The sequence below is a fragment of the Neodiprion fabricii genome, chromosome 1, assembly GCF_021155785.1.
Source record: "Neodiprion fabricii isolate iyNeoFabr1 chromosome 1, iyNeoFabr1.1, whole genome shotgun sequence".
Taxonomy (NCBI): Eukaryota; Metazoa; Arthropoda; class Insecta; order Hymenoptera; family Diprionidae; genus Neodiprion; species Neodiprion fabricii.
The window spans coordinates 7,614,141-7,637,463 of NC_060239.1; the positions used below are offsets into that span (position 1 = coordinate 7,614,141).

Genomic DNA, 23,323 nt, shown 5'->3' on the forward strand with positions numbered 1-23,323 from the left:
CTTTGAGTTGTAATTTTACATGAATTTTATTGTTTTCTGTGTTACTGACGATTTACTGTACATATCGTTCTTGACGCATGTATTTTACGTTATTAATTACATTTTTAGCTTGTATCATGTAGAAGAGATGTTTAAAAATACCTTGCGATCAAGGAAGTTCAGACAATGTATCAATGTGGCTGCGTTACACTGAAAATAGAATTCACTTATAAAAATGAAATCTTTTCATGAAAGAGAAACGTCTGCTTTATACTTACCGTGGCGTTGAGCGAAGAACCGTATTGTCCAGCCAGTACCTCTGTTATGTAATGACGTATGATATTCCACTTGTACCGTGTCCGTGCGTGCTGTATACGTACTAGGTGGGCGCTGTAACCATTAGCAGAATCCCCCCCCAAAAAAAAATCGTTATTAATATAGAGAATAAAATTGAATCACATTAGCATTACTAATCTAATACGTGAAATACTGACAGGTCCGCAAAATTTGCTTGAAGATAATGTATCTTCATAATTTTCAACAACTTGTAAAAAGTCGGTGTGGCAAGTTTGTTCTGATCCTGTGTTGAAATTTTCAAAGTCTAACACGACAACATTACCGGCTGGTACGCTCACTTCCCAAGTACATGTGCTCGCATTTCGATAATGTTGTGGGTATAATGGGGATGTAAATCGACCTGAATAATTATAAAGTTTTCCTCCGCAGCCTCTTCCTGTAACATGTATAGTGAACAAAAATTGATGAACAACCAATGATGCAACTAAGGCAAGCATGAAATGCAGAAAAGTGTTTCACTGTTTAAGCAACGAGCATTTATGAACTTCTACTATTTTCCATAAAGAATGAGTACAAAGAAAATAAGCTGTCTGTATGAGGTTACTAGTAAATCGTAGAGCTTTTTTTAATCCTGTTCACCTTTTTTGGTCGTTGTATAAGTTATATCATAGCTACTAGAGCCGTAATAATTGCTAGACCATGAATGCAAACTTAGCTGGTTTCCAGAACTGAAGATAGGACTTGGCAGTTCTACTCCACATATTTGGTCTAACACGCTAGCACTGAAATTCCCATCGCGTATCTGAAAGTAGATTGATCCACTTATGTTTCTTCTTTTTTACCACTATAATAGTCCTACTGGTATTGAATAAAAGTGAAGAATAGACAAAGATCATTGGATACATTATTATCACCTAATACAAACGTTATACCTGTAACGTTGAAAATAAAAAATCTTGAGTACGCATGTATAGAATATTTTTTACCTGCAAAGCATTATTGGTGCAAGCCCGGCTGTCATATAAATTAAAGCTCGTAAAGTAGAGCGAAATTGTATATCCGACTGCAGCAGTGATTGTGAACCAGCAATCCGTTAAACCTTCATGACTAATGCGACCCTGTTCACCAGTGAAATTGCGATTGCAGAGACTCGTACTGTACCCCAGCTTGAATCCAGTGTGCCTTGATTTTGGATTTTGAGAGGATATGAATTTAATTTCAACGGCTATCCCAGTGCTGCAAAGAATTGATCACTTTTTTTTACGTTGCAAGTATAAGTCCCAATATCACTGTCATTTGAAGAAAAGATATTAGTAATTGTATTAGAATTATTGTCAAAAATATTGTCATCATGTATACACATGTACCTGTAAAAGTCGTGTGGTGTTCTATTTCCACAATACGAATAAATTCTTTCTGCTCCATTGTCGCCCTACAAATTAGGTTGATATTATACAAACATGATTCACAAGATCAAATTGACACCAACAATCAAACTGCACTGAAATATATCTTACTGTCCAAGCAGGCGTTGCATGATGCTCTTCTATTCCATAATACACAACGTCATCACCAAAGCCCTCACTGATGTAGCCACTGGGCTGGAGAATAATGTTTTATCGCGGTAATGTAACTGAATTATAGTAAAATCACTACATGCATATAAATGCGAATTGGGAAAGTCGATACAAACGGATCCGCTAATTCTAATTAAATATAGAATAAGACTAACGTTCTTATCGATGATCATCAACTTTTCGTCATTACAATTCTTAGAACTTTCCAAGTCAAAATGGTCGAAGTGAATAGTAAGCCCTAGTATGTTGTCTGTTGGCGTTGACAGAATCCAATTACACCTTAATCCAGGCTCGTACGTAGAACCAAATCCTGGTGAAGTTAATGTCTTGGTCTGATTTCCAACTGTTAAGATCGGATTGCCACAGGGTGCTACAATCGGAAAAAAAAATTTGCTTTTAGAAATGATGTACAGAAGTATTGTATCGCCTGCAATCCTCAAGAAGACTAATTACAAATCGTCTGAACAAGGTCAACAGCAATTTACTATATTGATTCTTTATGCAAGTATCAGTTTATATAAGTGAGAATTTAAAAAAGTAACAGGTACACAAGAGCTTACAAGGGAGGCTTTCCAATGTAGCAGTCACTCCATTGCCATTCAGCGAGCCGTCAGTCACCAGTCTGATCCACATTCTATTTGACGACGATACAATGAATGTGGAAGGCACAATATTTCCGCAATAATAGTCTATCAGTTCAGAATATTGACTGTCACCATCATGAATCTTGCGCAGAAACAAAAAAAACAAAGTTAACTATATGATGCATTCTACACTTGATAGCTATTTTTAGTACCCATCAATGATAAGATTAGTGATCGTTTCGTACCTCTAAGTAATCACCGGAACATTTTTTTTCATTTCCACTTGTGAAGTTGGAATATTTTAAATCAATGCTGGTTATTGTTAGTTTAATAATACTGTTGCTTGATGCCTTTACAAGCCAATGGCAGTCCTCAAATGCTTCATAAGTTGTACCCCTCTGGGTTCTAAATGTTTGTGGTTGAGAATTCAGGGTGATGTGGCCGCCACATCCAGCTGCTATACTAGTACTGAAAAAAATCTGCAAAAAGAATAATATCGAATACATATACTATACTAAACTTTATATTCATACTCATGCATACAAGTACAGAATCCGTAATTATGATAAAGCATATGCTCAGACAGAATCACAGATAATAACTATTATTAACTCTTTGGCACTTTTTGTCCAAATGTACCTTAGCACGAAATCCTTTGTGGTGGACGCTGTAGTCTGTAATGAAATTAATAATCATTGAGCCGGTGTCTGATCTCGTGAATAGTGGAACATCACTCATGGTACCACAAAATACGTCTGGCTTGCTATGTTCGTCAATGGTTGATGTGTTGTATATAGCTACATAGTCATAGCGACACCTGAAATTGGTTAATAGTAAGTTACATCTTCTATAAAATTTTTCGCTTAAACGTAGGTATGATCATTGCTGTCAGACTTGCAAGAAAATACATAATTACTCAAATATTTTCACTAATTACTCTGATCAATCATACAATTAGGGTTCTTTGTAATTCAATACTCACAGTCTGGAACTTTCGAGGTCGAAAGACTCGAATCGAACAAGAACAGCTTTTCCAGGTGGTGCTTTTACTGTCCAAGTACAGTTGATTCCACCATGGTAATCACCACTTTCGTCCAGCGACGGTGATCTTATATCACTAGGTTCAGTAATCTCACCACCACATTCTATAAAATTAACGAATGACTAGATTATGAAGATTAAAATGTGACAATATAATGGTGCTGAGAGTATGAAAGTGATGTTCAGATTACTGGCAACTCTAAAAACTACAGTATTAATGGACTCACCGTCAATATAATATTTCAATTCGAATCCCCGTTTTCGTGTAGTTTCGTCTGTCTTGAAACTTAGTTCTGAATGTGAATAAATTCTTTGTTTAGTTGGAATTTCGTTACCGCACCAAATGGACGGATCCCGGTAATCAGAATAACTTATAGTCACATTATCGTACCGACAAGTTAAACCTGAAAAAAATCATTACGTTTTTTTTTCCTTCCGTCAAAGTACGCAATCAAGCAAATATTGAAAAATACAGAATACAGCCTGCCGCTTGTACTAGACATCGAAGAACATCGGGGCTACATGGTTTTGTTCATACTCAAATTATGATCTTCAATAATTTCAACTTACCACGTTCCAATTCAAAGGATGTAAACTCAATAATGAAGTACTTCTCAGGTGCTAAGAACGTGTACTCGCAAGAAAGATTGTTTTCGTAGAGAACAGGCCATCCAGGTGACGTGAGGTATTGTATTCTCTTAGAGACTAACAAAGTGCCACCACAGTTCACATTCCAACGAGCATGGAATCCGTCACCTTGAAGTACATCATTTGACCTGAACAAAACCTTCATTCTATTTGAAGTTGAATTGAACGGTGACGGGCGAGATCGTCCACATACTTTGCCTAGATCTGACCAATAAGCGGTAGCAGTAGTCACATTCTCTTTCCACTCAAACATCTAGTACAAAATATTGTTAATATTAGTAATTTAATTACAGTTTATTTATGGAAAAAATAGTCCAATGTCTTCGTAAGGAAGCGAACAAACAGAAATGAGACATTGCCAATTTATGCGTATCATGAAGATACCTGAATAAAATCGTTTGCGCAATTTGTACTCTCTTCAAGATGGAAACGATCCACAAACACCAATCCAATATTATAGCCATTTTCCACTTCTATGAACCACGTGCACTCTGCATTGTTTGGATACTTTTGCGGGAAGCTGAAGAAATTATTATGATACGAATAAATATTACAGTAACTCTTAGCACCAGATTACTAGTTGGGAATGAAACTATTAATAATATCTATAAATAATTCATACTTGGGACTAGAAATGTATGAGCTTCTTCCATGCATCATTCCGCCACAACCATTTACAATCGTGTTCAACTGAATTTCAAAGTCATTGCTCGAGGCGCTACTATGGTATTCGATCCATAACTCATTTGATACTGATGTTATGTTTCCCGGTATCATGTATCCGCAATACTTTGTTTTATCTAATGGTGACAATGGGCCACCATACCTGTCGAAAGATTTGAATTTAGTGAAAATTAGATGTTCATGTTGTACAAATATCACTTGGTATATCAATTTCGAATACGACTCGGCTTGAATATTATGTGGCACCTATGTTACCTTTATATAAGTTAGCATTGTTCTAATGATTCAGTACAATTATTTTACACGTTATAGGAGATATAATTGATAGCAATAACCTAGCAAATAAGCTCATTACCTTATGAGAATATAGCCGCTATCACATGACATATTCAATTTTATAAAACTCAATGCAATAGTCTCTCCATTATCTGGGAACTTTGCATACCAGGCGCATTCAACAGGATGCGTTTGACGTCTAGGTGCAGAAATAGTATGTGAAGGGCCGCTTAGAATTCCACCACATTGATGCCAGTGATAATTAATGGTGAAGTTTACATTCGGCGAACCCCAAGATCTTTTCAAACTCTATTAATGATTTCAAAAATTTTGACAAGATAACAAATCTGTTCTAATTTTTCGAGCGTACGTTTCATAAGCATTGAAAATTATCAGAACAATAAGTGAACGTATCACAAGGTTTACTCACGGTAATTTTATTGACTGGCATGGGACTACGAACGACAATATCCTGGGTGAAATTTCCAGAGATACAGGATATTATTTGATTTTCACCTACAATTCACAAGAAATACCGGACGATTTTAGACCAAAATATATAAAACATTCGGCCGGTAAAATTGATTTCTTTGTACATGAGTGTTTTAAACAATCCATTCCGATAAACAGATTGTTCATCGGAAACGTAATCAAGGCACAAACAGATGTCATTACCAGAGCACATATAATATTGGAAATGTATAAAAAAGTTGGGAATGTAAAAATATCCATGTTTTCAAATAAAATAAAAGGAAATTGATCAAGAGATCGGTAACTCACCACTTATTAGGATGTAAGATGGCATATTTTCGCAATTACTAATTGTTGTTTGTATATTAGTTTTACCAACAACTCCAGATATGGTCAATGCAAGTGTTTGATCGGTTACATTGACAGTAGGTGAAGAAACTTTCCAATTACACGAAAAGGTCCTCATGTCGTAGACAGGATTCTGATTAGAGATCAAGACACCTTGATCATTTGTCGTTGCACTTCCACATACTAACAAATAATTAATCAATGTTTCAGGTCGTATAATTAATCACCGTTCGGAAATGTTATGAAATGAAAACACATGTCAGCATACTCACAAGCTGGCGCGATACTGCTGTAGCGAGCTTTGAAACCTTTGTGGGCAACAGAAGCTGACCAGTAAAAAATCGTCATTGTGTTACTAGTGCTATACGCTTCCCTCTCTGTAGAGTCAGCCAGAATTACTTTAGAACGAGACATTTTATCCAAGTCATTAGAAAACTGTGAGAATTAAACAAAAGTTATTGAGTGCATTAATTGATGTACGGGTCAATAATTACTATCTGTGCTTCACTCCGTTCAAGAAATCCGATAGATTTTATAGATCACGATTAGCTATTAAAGAATATCATAGATTAGGTTTCACAAGCACTACATAAAGTGATCTTAGGTGTAGGGTATTTCTGAATCCCGTTCTATAATATTTTATCAGAATATTTCATGTCCCCTTAAAGTTTTCCAGTGCAGAGTGCTCATTTAAGTTATACATACTGCAATCTGTGATGTGGACCAGTATGATCTTGAATTTCGAGTACCGAAACCCATATCCAAGATATCTACTTTAACGCGATACCCTTCAGGCAGTATTATTTTCCATACACATCCCCTGCAATAATAGTATACATAAATTGGAAAACTTGCACCATCAATAATTGTAAACCTAGATTAATTTCAATAAGCATACATAAGAATAATTTACCTGTATTTGGGTACCCCCCGATTAGGATATCCAGGTGATTGGAATTCACCTGATGAACCAGTAAGAAAACCTCCACAAGCTACAAAATTCAATTATTGTTCAGTATCCCATATAAGTAGCATTGAAATGAAAAACAGTAAATTGATAGATAATTAAAAGGATTATTATTCGATTAATGCACTGATAAGTTATGACTGGGAAATTATATTGCAAAGAGTTTACTAATCACCTTCTAAAGAACTTGATATATTCATACTGAATCCTCTGAACCCAGTGTAACGGTAACCCATGCTTGTGAAGTTGATCAATACATTGTTTTCTGGTGTTTCAATTATCCCAGGATTTTGGTTGCCACAATATTGTCCTAATTGCAGTACTGCCAAAAGGTAATGAAACTATTATTAATTTGTATTAATTGCTCGAAACAGTATTTACGTTGGTATATTTTGGTAGATTTTGATTTTTGGTGGTTTTGATACAATTAGACTGCAAAAATTTCGGTCGTGTGACAACAGTAATTGAGCAATGTAACAATGATATTGATGATATCACATTCAAATTGCATTGCCTAAATAGAAGTACCAACGATGACTCAGTACCGATAATACTGATGTTTAATTTTTATTCTCTTAGCATGTATATTCTAAATACTATTTTTTATCAAGAATAAAAGTAATTTATTATCGGATTGAAAATATATAGCTCTGCAATGCGAATGACCTTTTATGCAATTTGCTAGCTTTATGCAATTAAAAATACTGAACTGCAAACAGATAAGCATATCATTACAAGGGAGATATCACCTGCCAAGATATGTTTGATATACTACCGCTGCAATAATTATACTATATGTTTCTGGAGTAAAAGTTACAGATTCTCAAGAAGTCAACGATAAAGACTGCGTTTGATAAAATTATAGCTACTGATCATTAGGATGTAAAAATCTATATCTCGACATAATCCGGTTTTTATTTAAATTTTCATATTGGTCAACAAACGGTGATAATATATGTAATCAGTCCTGACTTTCAGACTGCAGCTCAAAAGCAGACTTCCAGCAGTTTTTTTTCCAAGTTATAAATCAGTCTTAATAATACTATTATGAATGATTGCCAGTACAATTGAACAGCATAGATTTTATTAAGGGGAAATTCTGATTCGTGTATGGCTGGAATTCACATTACTTAATTTCCAAATTCGTAGAATATGAAGTACATGAAAATAACTTCAATGGAAAGATATGACATTACAGTTCAGCATATGCTCCGTCTACTGACGTAAATAGAATTAATATTCATAGGGTAATTTACGTCGCATACACATATTGCGTATTCTTACAGGTATGTGTTAGTCCAGACATAGCATTAGTATCAGAATATCACAAATTGTCATACAGGTTGGTGTACAAATATTGTAGACATGCATGCCTCGCCAATAGACTCTCTGGTACTCGTGATACAAAGCGGTGAAAGACACTTCGTGCATTTGGGTTTTGCATATTACACCTACAATACACAATCTTATGCACCTTGACGAAATCATTATAATATGCATAAATAATCAACTGTAGTTGGGTATTTTACTTGGGACTCGATTTTACTTATCTTGGTTTTGTTACATACGACCTTTACATTCCAAGTCTAACGTTCTGATTGTATCAACATCGCTCATTGTGGTGAGGAAAGAAAAAACAGCATGACGTTTACCCAAAGATCACCAGCTTTTAGCTCAGTATAAAGGGCAACACTCAGCACATAACATCACAGAGTATTACGTGAGTTGTTCATAAACAAGCCGATATGGTAATCTGACAATTTAATATACTCAAAACGAAAGTTTAGTACTAAATTGTTTACACCTCAACACCTCACACAAATCTTCAAATATGCGGTGAGTTCCAGTAATTTTCAACTACAGAGATATTCAATAACTATAACATCCAAACACTGGATTCGTATAAACACTACCCAGACAACAACATGCGAGCAAATTTTGCAGCAAAAAGACAGCAATGGTTGCAAAGCATTGCTAGTAATATTAGAACAAGGTGTATCCTCGTTTGGTATCAAAATTAAAGCAAACTATTCTAAGCAAAAGTTGTCAGCAAAATATCTGCTAAATGTAATCATGTCTTGCTGTACATCATAATAATAAACAACTATTGCTAGCAATTGCCCACTAAAATTATTCCACGTAAATTTTCGGTAAGAATGCAACAGTAATCGCGGCAAGCTAAGCAGATTTTTTGCACAGATACGCTTCGTTATCAGGGTAGCTGTAATTTTTTAATTATCAGCAGTTAGTTAATTGTACAGATTTAGAGTATTTGATTTTAATGAATTCACTTTTACAGATTGTGGTTTAGCATCACGACACTGTTAATACTGGTATGTATTATACTAGAGTCTGCGGCAGTGAAATCAAAAAGAGATTCTGGTGATGCATCAAAATATCGCCATAAATCATCAAATCCAGCAGAAGACCATTATTCTATGTAAGTTGATTATTAGGTTGAATAATATACCTATATGCTCAAAATTTTTTATATATGATAAAATAAATAAGGGAGAATGTAATCTTCAATAATCTTGTTTTGGAAAAAATTGTTGATTATGAGTATTAATGAACTGGAAGAAGTTTTAAGGACTTGAAATCTTAGATCCTTTTCGCTAATAATACCACAAAATTGAAGATAACTTGTAATACTTTTTTTAGCAACAAATTAAACCATAAAAAAAAAATTCATAACGAAGAACGAAAAATGCTTAAAAAAAAGGGGCAACATCGAAATGCAGAAGTAAATGAGAAGATTGAATCCAGTGAATTTCAAAAGGAAGAATCAAATGAACGCAATGGAAAAGTATATTATGGAGAAAAAAGAGAAAAGATGAGCCAGAACAAAGTTAGTAAAAGTAAAGAAAATGTTAAGTACGATAGGCATGCTGATAAACCTAGATCTAAGAAAATTAAGAGATCTACCAAGCTCGAAGTACCAAACGAAACGTTGGACAATGATGCCGGCCACCTGGATGGCTTTACGAAGAACTTGCACTCCAATTTTGATTCAGCGTCGAAAAAAGAGAAATCTAAGAATAAAGTCACGGAAAAATCTGGATGTGGTATTGGTAAATCAGAGGACAGTGAACTTAAAGATGAGTTTACTGTGAATGCCGATCAAGTACCGGACATACAGCCACCTAAAGAGACTGCATCTGCATTAGATTATAATGATAAGAGAGGAAAAGCAAAAGAATTCGAAAAACAGAATGTGAATTCAGAGAAAATTAAAAAACAAAAACACAATAATAAGAGTAATGATCTATGTAAGGGAAATATCGACTTGAAAAGGACTGAATTGCCTAAGGAGAAGAATCACAAAATTACAAAACCTGTTCAATCAAATGGTCAGAAAATTAAATATCCGAATAATTTACCAGAAAATAGTTACTACTTGAACGAGGATGGGTTGATAAAAAAAAAAAGAGCTAAGAATGTAAACGTGAAACAAAAATTGTCGGAAAAAACCTCTGAAGGTGAATTGGAATGTAAACCTCGAACGAATGACTGCAAATTACCAGTTTTAGATGCACCGATACACGAAACAGACAAGCCAGAAGAATACGAGTCTGGTACTTGTAATCTGGAAGATGATTATTCAACTGAGCAAAGCAAAATTTGCTATGGGAAATCTAAATATAATGCGAACGAAGTCGCAAAACATAGTATAACAGGTACTAAACAAGATGACGCTGAGGCTTCGAACTCAGTAAATATGGAGCAAATATCAGCGAAACAAAATACAGTCGGAGACAATAGTGCCGAAGAGGAAAAGTCGAATGGAGAAGAATCAATAAGAGAAAATGCTGTGCAAGAGGACAGTGACGCAGAGTCACAGTCAAATTTGCAAATAAAAATAAGTAGTTCAAATAATTTTCCAACCGGATAAAGGGTTAAAAACTATATTGCATAGGTATTATAATAATTAACAATTAAAATATTCGAACCGATCTTTTAAAAAAAGGTGTAAATATATAAATATATTATTGTATATATACCTATATGTGTATTGCTTTATTGTATGCATGCTGAATATCGTTCACCGTGAAAGGTATGCAATAACTTACCGTTACTGCGGTTGTTCCCTACTTGCGCTGAGATATCGACGTGGTCAGTGGAATTGCATCTATATCGACGAGGTAGATTGATGTCTTGGAATTGCAGCTTCATTGTATGACCAGGTGGTCCCAAAACACGCCAAGTACAAGTAGTTTGATCGGGATATGGCGAAGGGTAATTAGGTGATTGTATTCTGTTATTTCTCCCTCTTAGAGTTCCACCACAAATATCTTCAAATCAAATAGTTCAATTAGATTTCCTGAGGAAATCTGCTACAGTATGGAATTATTCAGGCCTGAATTTACTAGCTTACTTTCAATGCTCACAGTAGCGTTGAATCCCTGCTTGGGACTGTCAACATCAGTATAAAAATGGAGGTACATAAAATTCCCAGTCGTAATCATACTACTGGGTATTTCAGCGCTACAAAACAGTCCCATAAGTGACGATGAATCAGTTCCGCCATCTCTAACTTCCAAATATTCTTTGGCGCAACTGCAACAATAATTCATTATATAATCGTAATCTCGCATTGGATGGATTGCTACAATATATTGAATTTAACTCATATTGACGATAGCTATAGCTATTGTTCTACAATTATCAGAACTATAAAACTTACTTCAAATCACTTGTTAGGTCAAAAGACTCGAAATCGATCGTGATTGATTGTCCACTTGGAGCCATAATTGTCCAAGAACATTCTGTATATGGGTGTGGAATGTTTGGAAAGTTTGGTGTTTTTATTTGGATACTTTTCAGTGCATCTGTTAAACGGTATGAACTACCACAATTGCTTCCCACTTCCCTACAAAAAATTTATTGCAATAGCGCCAAACAAAATTAGTGTTTGATGTGGTGAGACAGTTAAAATATATCCATGGATTAGTGATGGGGGATCATCATATGATTAAATCAAGGAAAAAGAAGGCTCATGTTTTCATATTTGAACCAGCACAAGGTGCAAGCATATTGTCTTAGCATTAAGTATTCGCGAATCATTATAAGACTGCTTCAAGGAAAATTAATATTGCACCACCAAAGTACTGCAGTACTGAAGTTTATCTCGAGTAATATTTTCACTAGTTCTGAAGTACTCGAATACTTGAGGCTCACTTTTGTAACAATCGGACTCCGGTAATTCGGACTGTTAGAGATCACTACTTTACTACTGGAGACGATGATTTGTACTAACTTGATAAGGTATGATGATGGTGTTAAATGCAATACAATTCATATGGGAAAGTTGAGAATATTTTTACCGATATGATAATTTGAACTGAGTCCCGGACTTTGTCCCCACCACATAGACATATAGTTGGTTTCCAGTTGTAGTTAGCAGACCTGGAATATTCTGGCCGCAATATTTGCCATTGCCGAGAAGAGGAGAAGCACTTGAGCCACCATTTTTCAACTATAACCACCAGTGAAATGATAACTTTGTTAATACGAGAAGGATTTATACTATATCACGGATGAAATTTTTTAGCTGGAACACTGCTTCCTGAATCCTTCAGGTCGATATAAGTATGAGATTGACAAAATGTACTATATTCTGCATATTGTTAAATATAAGAAATCCACCGAATTGCACTAATGTAATTAATATAACAAACATAATAGTGAGAATGTATAAAATTTTATTTTACCATAAGGAAGTTATTACTGCATGCTGAGTTATCAGTGCCAGTTTCTATGTTCAAGTCAATAATAGTCACTTCTATCTTTCTCCCAGGTCTTACTGTAACGTTCCATTGACATGCTACTGACCAAACTTGCCGCCCCATTGGAGATGTGGAATTAACTTCTATTACTCCATTTGGACCATTTAACTCACCGCCACAAACTGAAAACATGAATATTGAGTAGGTATTTGAGTATGTCAATATCAGAAAAATAGTAGACTCTGAAATATATATTGATAATCTTGCACTTCGATGAATTTTGAAACATACCCTTATAAACACGCGCTGAGAATCCAGTTTTATTAATCCATGAATCACTGTGGAATTCCACCTTCATTAAATTGGAAGTTTGTATAAGCGTGTATGTCATGTTAGGGTGACAATAGCTTCCAATGTAAGACCATTCACGTTGCGTGGCCAAAGAAGTTCCTGAATAAATTTTGACTTGATCTGAGAGGCAAGTCGCATCTTCTTCGAGATCTAAGGTATGGAACGCCAAAGCAAGATGTGTTCCGGGAGATGATTCAAATATCCAATTGCAGTTAAGGTTGTTGTCGTAACCCTCAGGCCATCCAGGCGAATGAAATACATAAGTGCTATTCGACGAATTTGACAGCGATATGATTTCCTCGCATTCTACACAGTTTAATCAGAGCAATTTATAATAGCAGTAGATTAACACATTGACATTATGTCGTATTATTACAAGTACCGGAATGATTGCCTGAAATGTATTTACCGTTCGTATCAAATGAAGATTCATCTGTATCCCTAGGAACTTCTAACCAGCTTAGGTGGAACCAACTGCCGCTTCTGAATACTGTGGTGGAAAACACAATGTAAACTACATTACCAGAGGATTTTACCGACTCTGGTAATATCAGGCCACAGTTTTCGGTCAGCTTAGGTGCATATGCGTCGTATCCGTCATAAATCTAAAAACGTCATTTTCAAATGAAATGAATAAAATCTAAACTGGCTGGTGTGTACTCTGTAGAAGTAAGTAAACAAAATCTTGAATACTCACAGTCAGCAAATTGTTACAATCATCTGTATATGTCTCAAGGTGGAAATCTTCAAAAGTAATTTGTATTGACTGTGTAAAGCGAACTGTAATACGATATGAATAATCTCCTTCAAGCATGCATGGTCGTGGGTACAGTGGTGAGGTAACTTTGCCAGTGGGTCCAGTTAAATCGTTGTTATGCAATAAGTGGTACTCGGCCCTGAACCCTTTCTCAGTTGTTATATTTGAAGTCTCAAATTTCATCCACAGAGTTTTATTTGAAATTATGTTACTTTTACTCGAGCCACAATAAATGCCTTCTAGATTGCCAATGGCGTTGTCTTCTCGCACTTCTAAATAATCTGAATTACAGTTGGGATTTTGCGTAATGGCGAAGTCAGTGAAGGATAAACTTATAGAATTCCCCGGAGATACTGGGAGTATCCAAACACACTCGACATTTCGAGGGTAATTATCTGGATATCCTGGCGTGGCAATAGTACCGTGTTCTGATGTATAATTTCCTCCACATGCTGTAATAATTTTTATCGTTAGCAATTATTGGTAAAGTAATGAAATTCATATACTGGAGTGGTACATCCATATTATCGGATACCACAACTATATCTAAATTTTTTCATTAACAATCTCTTACAAGCGTTGTTGCAAAACAAACCTGAATTGAGTGTAGAATACATGGCTGTAAAACTTGAGAGCTGCATATTAAAAGACGACAATTGGACAGTGAAAGCATTTCCTTGACTTGTGAGTGGTGGAGGTACTGTAGTCGAGCACAATCTCTTCAGCAGAGGTCCATCTGTCCCTTCTCCTTCGTAAATCTGTAGAGAACTTTCCTCACAATTGTCAAGCCAAGATTGTTTACTAAGTTGCAAATGTGTCAGTGTTATCGTAACATGATCCGCTGCAACGTGGAATTCACACAATAGACAGAATATGAATTAATAAGCACAAATTGTAAATTTACAAACGAAAACATCTTAAATTGATTTAAATGCGAAACGAATCACATTAACAAATATTCAATTTGAGCAGTGGTCATACAGTTTTTGTATTGAGCTGTGCTATTAAGACAATGAAACTTACCAAGGTCTGGTGCTACAATAATCCAGGTGCAGTTATATACATCCGTATGCAATCCAAGTGGAGAATTTATGGAAATAAATCCTGGGGGATCAGCAGCAATGCGTCCGCCACATGCCATATTATAGGTAGCACTGAAACCTTTCGATGTAACGTAACTATCGGATCTGAGAACTACCAAGAGCTCGTTGTCATACGAAATTTGAGTTGGAGGGTTGCTGTTGCCACAGTAAGAACCCAGTATAGGTGCATCTCGTGTGGAACCGTCATAAATCTGTGAAATACATTATAATTGAACATCACACTAATATAAGCCTTATACAAGCAAATCTTGCACAGTACACATTTTTGGATTCGTGCAACCTACTCTAACATAATCGTCGGTACAATTTCCTGTGTGCTCAACATCAAATTCGGTGAATGTAAGGTTTACATGATGATTGGGAGGCATTTGTATAAGCCATTCGCAGTTCCGATTGCGTGGATAATTGTTTGGGTAGTTAGGTGAACTTATGACACCTGTTGGCGTTGTGAACCTTCCACCACACTGAATGTTCACGCTTCGGTACGTTATTTTAAAGCCTGTGCCTTGATAATTATGATCTGCTTTGAAGTTGATCAACATCTTGTTGTTTGAACTTGTGAAGATATTTGAATGCGAACTATTCATTCCACACGTATCTATTAATATAGGTGCTTCAGTGCTGGCTCCACCGTAAATGGTGAGTCTATCATGCTGACAATCCTGCACTGTTTCTAGCTGCACATCGATGAAAGTAACTTCTATGCTGTGAGTATAGTCCACCTCAATCGTCCACTTGCATTCAATATTTGCAGGATAGGGTTCAGGGTATCCCGGAGACGTGATTGTTCCTACTGCTTTATTCAGGACACCACCACAACCTATGAATTGAGAAGTACTGTGGTAATATTCATATATAATATATGATCATCACTAGCTATGCTAGCTTACAAACAATGTTAGTGTTGAATATTTGAAAAAATCTGAACATTTGACCCACCATTGACAACCCATTCAAGTCGAAAGCCATTGTAAGGTACACTACCATCCGAAATAAATTGTAGAAAAACCTGGGATTCGGTAGATACAATTTTTGATGGTGGGTGTCTCAAGCCACAATACGTTCCGATAACTCTATTCGGTGTGTTATCTACCCCTTCCTTTATCGTCAAATAATCATACGAGCAAGATTCATCGAAATGACTCTGTTCCAAATCAAAGTGAGAAAAGGTGATGTTTAGCTTGTTACCCATAGGTGCCTCAATTAACCAGCTACAATTTTCGTAATTAGGATAATTATTTGGGAAATTGGGTGATTCAATAACTCCACGGAAATCATCAAGCTTTCTATGACACACTGAAAGCAATTAAGATCATGGTGGTGAGAAAGTTAAATCAAGTTCTGACTGAACTCTCATATATTCATTATATCTATTAAAAATTACGTTTTTGCCAAATTTACTTACCAGCCCTGTAATTGATATGGAAGCCTCGACCGCTGCCGCTGAAATCACTGCGAAAACGTATGGTTGCTATATTGGTCGTAGTATTTATGGTCAGAGGATTATTTGAATTGCAGTATCTTCCTAATTTTTTATCACGCCAGCTATAGGGTCCTTCAAAAATCTCTATATAATCAGAATAACAATTGGATTGTTCTTCAAGTTCAATGTCAATTATCACAAATTGAATAAGACTGCCAGCGGCGACTTTAATGCTCCAGGTGCAAACAGCATTATGACTATAGGGCTGAGGATAATTCGGAGAAGAGATGGTTCCTGCAACATTGCTTAAAGTACCGCCACAACCTGAAAAAATTCATCAAATGACCATAATGTATAAATCGTAGTGTATCATCGGGCTTTGAACATACATTCCATTTTTTTTACTAATTACAAGAAGCTGCCACTGAATTTCAACGTTCGATAATGTTACAGAGTTGAATAATTAATTTTGTTGGTAATAGTTTGCTGCAAATAAGTGATAGTATTCAACAGGTAATATAAGGCAGAGTTAATTGTTATTTAAATATATTTACAAACCCACGGTATTGCTGTCCCATTCTATTCTGAACCCAGAAAGACTAACCGACTGATCTGTGACAAACTTCAGATACATTTTATTACTAAAGCTCTGAATGGTTTGATTTGCAATCTCCGTTCCACAATATTTCCCAATCAAAGGGGATGTTGGGAGACCACCATTTCTGAAAAAAATGTAAAAGCTAGTTTCAAGATTTCTAGCAATAAGAGGCACACATACATGTTAATCCCTCTAGTCCCACCTTCCCCTACGTCCGAATAGCTGCAAATTAAGTACAAAATCAAAGCAAAGATCTGTACCCGGTTAGAGATATTTTTTACCTAATTTCAAGGTAGTCAAATGAACAAGACCTAAATCTTTCCAACTCGAACGCTGTAACCTTTAATAAAACTTGGTGTCTATTAGGGGCAATGATGGTCCATTCGCAAGTCCTTCTTTCCGGGTATCTATTGGGGTAATTAGGTGATGTAATGACACCAGTCAACGAGTAATAGTTTCCACCGCAAAACTTGGAGCCGTCAATAAATATATATGAAGCCATAAAACCATCTCTAGTGATAGATTCATCAGTATAATATCGAATTGTCATCATTCGTGATTGGGTCATCATTGTAAGTGGTACGGTTGAGCCGCAGTAGCTAAAACATGACAAATTATAACAGGATGTCACATGTTTAGTAATATGATACCGTTCTATAGGTTTAATTATCTTGCTGACTCTTTTAATTTATTTTGTATAATACTTATATTTACATAAACTCGAAAGATTCTAAATGATATGACTTACGTTCCCATATCCACTTGTGAGGTGCTTGATAAATTCTGAGATATTTTGACATAGTCAAAACGACAGTCACTGCTGTCTTCCAGATCAAATGTATGCCAATCCAGTTTTACAATCTGTCCTGGTGGTGCCTGAATTATCCACGTACAGTCTTGCGTACGACCATACCAATTTGTGGTGGATGGTGAGTGAATTACTCCCGAAGGTGCTTTTAAGATACCTCCACACCCTAGTTGGTATAAACGACACGTACATTTTACATCATAATAACCAAGAGTGAGCCTTGTTTCGGGAAAATCAAAAGTGTATTATTTATATTACAGATTTGATATTTGCATTGCAATTACTCTGTAGGTGGAGAAAATACCTATAGCTGGTTTATGCGGATATTTCGTGTGTTCTATATACATCGTTTTAGTCTGCAGATGAATTAAGTAAAACTGAACTCATACTCACTGACATCTAGAGTAGTATATGTAGCCAAGAATCCCGCATTACGGCCAGAGTAATCTGACACAAACTTGATCCACAAATAATTATGGGTCGACATGATCGGAGATTCAGGAATTGACGAGTTGGTGCCACAATAAGTGCCGATTAGTGTTGAATTTTCATTATCACCATCGTGAATTTTCAGGTAGTCAAAACGACACCAGTTGTAATGAAGGTCCTCGATATCCATTGACTGGATCGTGAGTCTTATGGCTTTGCCAAGTGGTTGTATTATCTCGTAGATACACGTCTTTGAAGCAGGATAAGGATTCGGATAATACGGTGATTTTATGACACCTGTTGGCTCCGTAAATTCTCCGCCACACCAGACTTCGTATCGTAAGTGAAAACCTTTTCCGTTCAAAGACCAGTCAGATACAAATCTGATCAATACAATATTTGAAGAAGATAGTTTGTCTGGAGGAAGTGCACCAGCATTACGACCACAGAATTTTCCCAATGACGGAGCTTCTCTGTTATCTCCGTCAAATAGCTGTTCACCAAAAATAACGCTATTGAATTTGTTCTAACTATGCACAATATCTGCATTTCTTGTATTATGTATTGTTTAAATTCATCATTAATTGTGGTATTCGCTCAACCGTAAATTGCTATGGGGGATATGTCGAAAATTACCTCAACATAGTCGTAACGACAATTCTCGGAATTTTCGACGTCTAGAGTAACCCATGTTATTTTGATTCGTTCTCCATTAGCTACTTGGATCTTCCACTCGCATTCTTGATTTGCTTCATACCTTTCAAGGAAACGGGGTGAAGTAATGTAACCTGACGGATCTGTATGAACTCCCCCGCAACCATCCGCACCTGTGAAATAATATATTAGGAGAATTTTAATTAACTATAAATTCTGGATAAAATGCTAGGTAATCTATTACAAATAATTCATTACTTATGCAAGGTGATTCTGATGATTCTCTAATAAATGCATGGTAAAGAATTTTTATTCCTCGATCAAACGAAGACACCTGTATACTTTACACGTTGGTTCAAGTAACCATTATCGTGTTCGGAGCATCGTACCTTTAAGTGCTAATCACTATATGCATGTGTGTACTATTCAATTACCTGCTATGCTCGAAAAAGTAATTTGGAAACCATTATCCTGAACAGCGCCGTCAGAATGAAAATGAAGCCATGCCTCATTTCCGGGTGTAATCAGTGGCGGAGGTTGAGTGTGATTGCAGTAAAGTCCTAATTGCTGGCTGTCTTCCTCGGGTCCACCTCTTATCTGTGATACAAAGAAGTTGATCATTTATTCTGCGTATCACAAACTCTCTTATTAGGTGTTCAGGCAGAAAGAGAGAGAGAGAGGGAGAGAGAACTCATGATATGATAATTATAAGTAACAGAATACCTAGTGTACAACAAAACATGTATACCGTTAGATTATCGTGGTCGCAGTTCGGGTGCTGCTCCAGCGCCATAGAGTAAAAGTGGAATTGAATTTTTTTCCCTGGAGAAGTTTCCACGTGCCAATCACAGTCCCTGTTCGGAGGATATTTTCCTGGCGATCCAGGTGAACGTATTGTTCCATGTTCGCCAATTATTTCACCCCCACACAACGGTGTTATCGAATTCCATTGCAAGGTAAATCCATCGTCCGAAATACTGTGATCCGAATGGAACCACAAGTACAGTGTGTGTCGGGATGATATTATGGTTCCTGTACCATTGGGCAAATGGTCCCCACAGTATCTTCCAATCATGTGATCACCGGCTGATCCGCCATCGTGAATCTACGAATCATTTCGCTATGTATAGAACGTACGTAATTATAATATCCAAGGAGTGGTGTTTTCATAAATTTCATGTTTTTTTTTGTCCAGTGCCTTTCCCATCTTCGTAATAATACGCCAGTACCATTAAAACATATGTACCTGTATGTCACACATGCTGTGTAAAGTAGGTGCGATGATAAATCAGTTTCGACAATCCTCAGGCAGAGAATTGTCTTTAAGCAGCTTTAAACTCACCTGGACAAAGTCGTTCTGGCAATCATTCGAATTTTCCAACTTGAAAGCGATGAATGTGACATTGAGGACAAGAGAGGTATTGGTCGTTAAAGCCCAGGCGCAGCTCAAACCGTTTTGATATACATTGCCAGAGCTAGGGAATTGCAGCGTACCCGCAGGATCTGTTAGGGTACCTCCGCAGCTCTGCCGTGCCGTTGAGCATCGGGGCCCGGAGAATTGCGAAGTGCATCTGCATATGGCCCTGCTTCCATCTGCAGAGACCCTGCAAGTTCCTTCGTTCCTACACGGATTAGGGTCGCAAGGATTGTTCCGGATATTACAATTTATTCCTGAGAAATATACACGATAATTAGAAAAGCGGACCCTCCATCGGAAACCACGTAAGCCTCTGACCTAGAACCGCCTCACCTTTATATCCTGCTTGGCAATTGCACCTGTAGTCGTTCGTTCCGATCGGCACACAACTTCCATGGCTGCACGGATTGCTCGAGCATGCAGAGGGCCCGAAATTACCCCCGTTCGCTATCCAGCAACCATGGGGTCCCATTCCGTCGCCCATGTATCCAGGTGGACAACGGCACTGCACCGTTCCTTGGACCATGCCCGGGGTGTGAAGGCAAGTAGCGAGCGGATGGCACCCGCCGTTACCTATCATGCAAACTCCGACGTATACGCAAATCTCTCCGTTCCCAGAATAGCCGGAGGGACACGCGCCGCATTCTCTTGAACCCTGTGAGTAATAGAATTGTCAAATTGATTGATGGGAGAGCCGACCAGGTTTGCAAGCGAGCTTCGTTCTCGCCTCAACAAATAGATACCCTACATGCTCGCCAGGGTGGTCCTGAAAAAGGTCATTTTTGAATTTCGACAGGCTCGCTCCTCAAACTGGCTCCACATGATTAAAGAATAATACCCTAATTTTTTCAGATTTTTTTCTCAATTCCAACCCGTACCTCATTCAACCCTTTCAGAGGCACATCAAATTTATGGAACCGATTTAGATGAAATTTGATATAGGGGTTTATTGAGGTCGCTGATTACGAATCTGTACTCAACATTTGAAAATTCAACACAGCGGATCCAATATGATCGATCAAAACCCCAAAAGTCACTTGATATTGCCATATCGGTTCCACCATTGAAAATTTTCAAATATTGAGTTCGGATTCGTAATCAACGGTCCAAGAAACCCCCCTATACCAAATTTCACCCCTGAAAGGATTGAATGGAGTCCACCCTCTCTGCGGCACGGGTTAGAGTTGAGGTGAAAATCTGCAAAAACTTAGAATGCGAGACGGTCGAAATTAAAAAATCATCTTTTCAAGGACCACCCTAAATAGCTCACCCTTGTGTTGACGCATTCAACGCGAGGAGAGATGCTGCATCCCCCGTTGTTGACGGCGCATTCGTTGATATCGACACACCGGTATCCGTTACCGGTATACCCCGCAGGACATCCGCCGCAGCTATAAGATCCGGGCAAATTGACGCAGGTCACCAATGGGTCGACCGAACACGCCGGGTGTTTGCCAGAACACTCATCGATGTCTTTAACGCAGGCTGGATTTCCTTGGTCAGCACGTTCCCAGCCCTGCGATATTGACGAACGAGACATCAGCGTCGATAATAGCGTGATGTGTGTCAATGGCGAGGGCAAGATTCGCGATGCTTACCTGATCGCAAATGCAGGTGTACCGGAGAACCCCCGTCGTGGTAGGAACGCAGACACCGTGACCGCAGAGATCTCGGGATCCTTCGATGTTGCAAGCCATCGACTGTTTGGTGCAGTGAATACCGTACCAATCTCCCTTGCACCTACATCTGTTGTTTGAACAAAGACAAGCGTCAGTCGGATCTGATTTTCGAATGGTTCGTCCCTACGAGATCGCGTTATCGAAGAGAAAATAAACCTACTCGTAGGTCCCAGGCAGATTCGTACACTCAGCTCCGTTCTGACATCCGAGATCGGTTCCTGCGTATATGGCGCATTCGTTGACGTCGACGTTGCACTGCGGTCCCTGAAATGTGAATGAAAATTTGTGGAGCGATTTATCCTTAATATGAATATTAAAGATTTACCCAAAGTTATTTAAAAAGATTCTATTCTAACGCAATAATTTATACCTCCCAGCCTTCCCTGCAACGGCATTTATACCCGTCGATCATATCCTCACAGGTGCCGCCATTCTGGCAAGGATTACTCGCGCACTCGTCAGCCACCAATCTGCTCAAGATGCTTGCCACTCGCATCTTTAGCAGATTCACCTACGGAACGAAATCAAAATCGTCAGTCGCATGAATAAAATTGAATAACAATTGCAAAGTATTTTATTTACCTCCGTGGAGAGTTGCTGGAATTGATCCGAGGTGGCACCGTCAGCCGCCTGTGATTCCAACATTTTTTATATTTTCAAATACCGCAACGGATAATGTACCGTAAAATTTTTTTATAATGTAGATTGACTGACTTACGGGCGTACGACGAGTCGGTCCCAATTCTGTGTTTACAATATTCTCGTAATTTTCGGTGAGCTGTTTTACCGTATTTTGCAAATCCGCAAGAGCCCCGTATTTCCATCTTTCGACCAACTGGGCAGCTTCCTTGGCCTGAGTATGTAATAAAAGCAGATTTTTATCAATCCAAAAAATAAATCAGTCTTTGATTGTTGCTTCGTCGAAATTTTCAAGTGTAGATATTTTGTTTCGATCCAGCTCACCGATCTCGCAGCTTGCATCAGATCAATTCCATTAACAGTAACGTAGCTCGTCCCGACAGTTTCTAGCGTGATATTCCGGTCCTTGGCACTAGTAACGAAGAGGTTTCCATTCCGCACATCGAGGACTGGTCTGAAATTTTTTTAAAAAACAAGTGCGAGTCGCGTGTCTTTGTGTTAAGGCGAAGAGAAGCTCACCTGTCATCCAGCCACGCGAAGGAAATACGCGACAAGTGAAAAAGGATGGCTGCGGCGAGCCATCGACTCGTGCCTAGGATCATGTCGTGTAAAAATGATCTCTATAGGTTTATTTATACGAAAGTATACATTAAACGTGCAACATATTATTACTGGTTTAGAACAGATACTCTCGTAGCCACTGTTTCCAGCGAACTGAATAGCGAGAGGCGTAGTAATTCGGTTGTGCACTGATAACGGATGCTCAATCAGGGGGCGTTTTCAATAACACCCAATATTGAGTTACACTGAAACTGAGAGATCTCCGAATCGTTGAATTCACTTTTATTTCTTTCTAACAAAATAGTA

General features: G+C 37.5%; 2 protein-coding genes across 3 annotated transcripts; one reads left to right on the forward strand and one right to left on the reverse strand.

The window, feature by feature from the left end:
- Positions 1 to 7: 7 nt before the first annotated feature.
- On the reverse strand, positions 8 to 23,250 carry LOC124175698 (cubilin). The gene is made up of 53 exons (XM_046556118.1): positions 22,976 to 23,250; positions 22,781 to 22,910; positions 22,536 to 22,670; positions 22,400 to 22,447; positions 22,188 to 22,328; positions 21,978 to 22,081; positions 21,737 to 21,884; positions 21,409 to 21,654; positions 20,472 to 20,793; positions 20,064 to 20,392; positions 19,470 to 19,826; positions 19,156 to 19,318; positions 18,704 to 18,894; positions 18,032 to 18,560; positions 17,579 to 17,804; positions 17,112 to 17,429; positions 16,791 to 16,954; positions 16,215 to 16,556; positions 15,749 to 16,105; positions 15,094 to 15,629; positions 14,730 to 15,000; positions 14,302 to 14,547; positions 13,647 to 14,158; positions 13,359 to 13,554; positions 12,890 to 13,255; positions 12,584 to 12,780; positions 12,197 to 12,348; positions 11,557 to 11,742; positions 11,248 to 11,429; positions 10,943 to 11,164; positions 7,048 to 7,194; positions 6,819 to 6,897; positions 6,611 to 6,725; positions 6,178 to 6,340; positions 5,867 to 6,088; positions 5,517 to 5,602; positions 5,166 to 5,395; positions 4,749 to 4,952; positions 4,511 to 4,646; positions 4,049 to 4,379; positions 3,706 to 3,882; positions 3,420 to 3,582; positions 3,077 to 3,254; positions 2,683 to 2,916; positions 2,414 to 2,579; positions 2,009 to 2,223; positions 1,794 to 1,877; positions 1,644 to 1,708; positions 1,263 to 1,512; positions 916 to 1,078; positions 474 to 712; positions 258 to 369; positions 8 to 189 (listed from the first exon to the last, which is right to left on the reverse strand). Exons 1-53 carry the CDS (start codon positions 23,056 to 23,058, stop codon positions 185 to 187), a joined length of 11,163 nt encoding a protein of 3,720 aa, XP_046412074.1. The 5' UTR covers positions 23,059 to 23,250; the 3' UTR covers positions 8 to 184.
- Positions 8,257 to 10,856, forward strand: LOC124175706. 2 transcript variants are annotated; one of them, XM_046556143.1, is made up of 3 exons: positions 8,257 to 8,708; positions 9,172 to 9,312; positions 9,534 to 10,855. In XM_046556143.1, exons 1-3 carry the CDS (start codon positions 8,704 to 8,706, stop codon positions 10,762 to 10,764), a joined length of 1,377 nt encoding a protein of 458 aa, XP_046412099.1. In that variant the 5' UTR covers positions 8,257 to 8,703; the 3' UTR covers positions 10,765 to 10,855. The 2 variants fall into 2 exon arrangements, with proteins under 2 accessions (XP_046412099.1, XP_046412088.1); XM_046556132.1 differs by lacking the exon at positions 8,257 to 8,708 and adding an exon at positions 8,733 to 8,865 and having other exon boundaries at positions 9,534 to 10,856.
- Positions 23,251 to 23,323: the final 73 nt, after the last annotated feature.

What these genes read in the sequence shown, in the direction of transcription:
- LOC124175706 (XM_046556132.1), top strand. Translation starts at nt 8,798, where the DNA reads ATGCGAGCAAATTTTGCAGCAAAAAGACAGCAATGGTTGCAAAGCATT. An exon ending in GCTAGTAATATTAGAACAAG is followed by an intron (nt 8,866 to 9,171) that starts GTGTATCCTCGT and finishes TCACTTTTACAG; the next exon opens with ATTGTGGTTTAGCATCACGA. An exon ending in GCAGAAGACCATTATTCTAT is followed by an intron (nt 9,313 to 9,533) that starts GTAAGTTGATTA and finishes TACTTTTTTTAG; the next exon opens with CAACAAATTAAACCATAAAA.
- LOC124175698 (XM_046556118.1), bottom strand. Translation starts at nt 23,058, where the DNA reads ATGATCCTAGGCACGAGTCGATGGCTCGCCGCAGCCATCCTTTTTCAC. An exon ending in GCGACCACGATAATCTAACG is followed by an intron (nt 19,319 to 19,469) that starts GTATACATGTTT and finishes TTTGTATCACAG; the next exon opens with ATAAGAGGTGGACCCGAGGA. An exon ending in CGGGGGGTACCCAAATACAG is followed by an intron (nt 6,726 to 6,818) that starts GTAAATTATTCT and finishes CTATTATTGCAG; the next exon opens with GGGATGTGTATGGAAAATAA.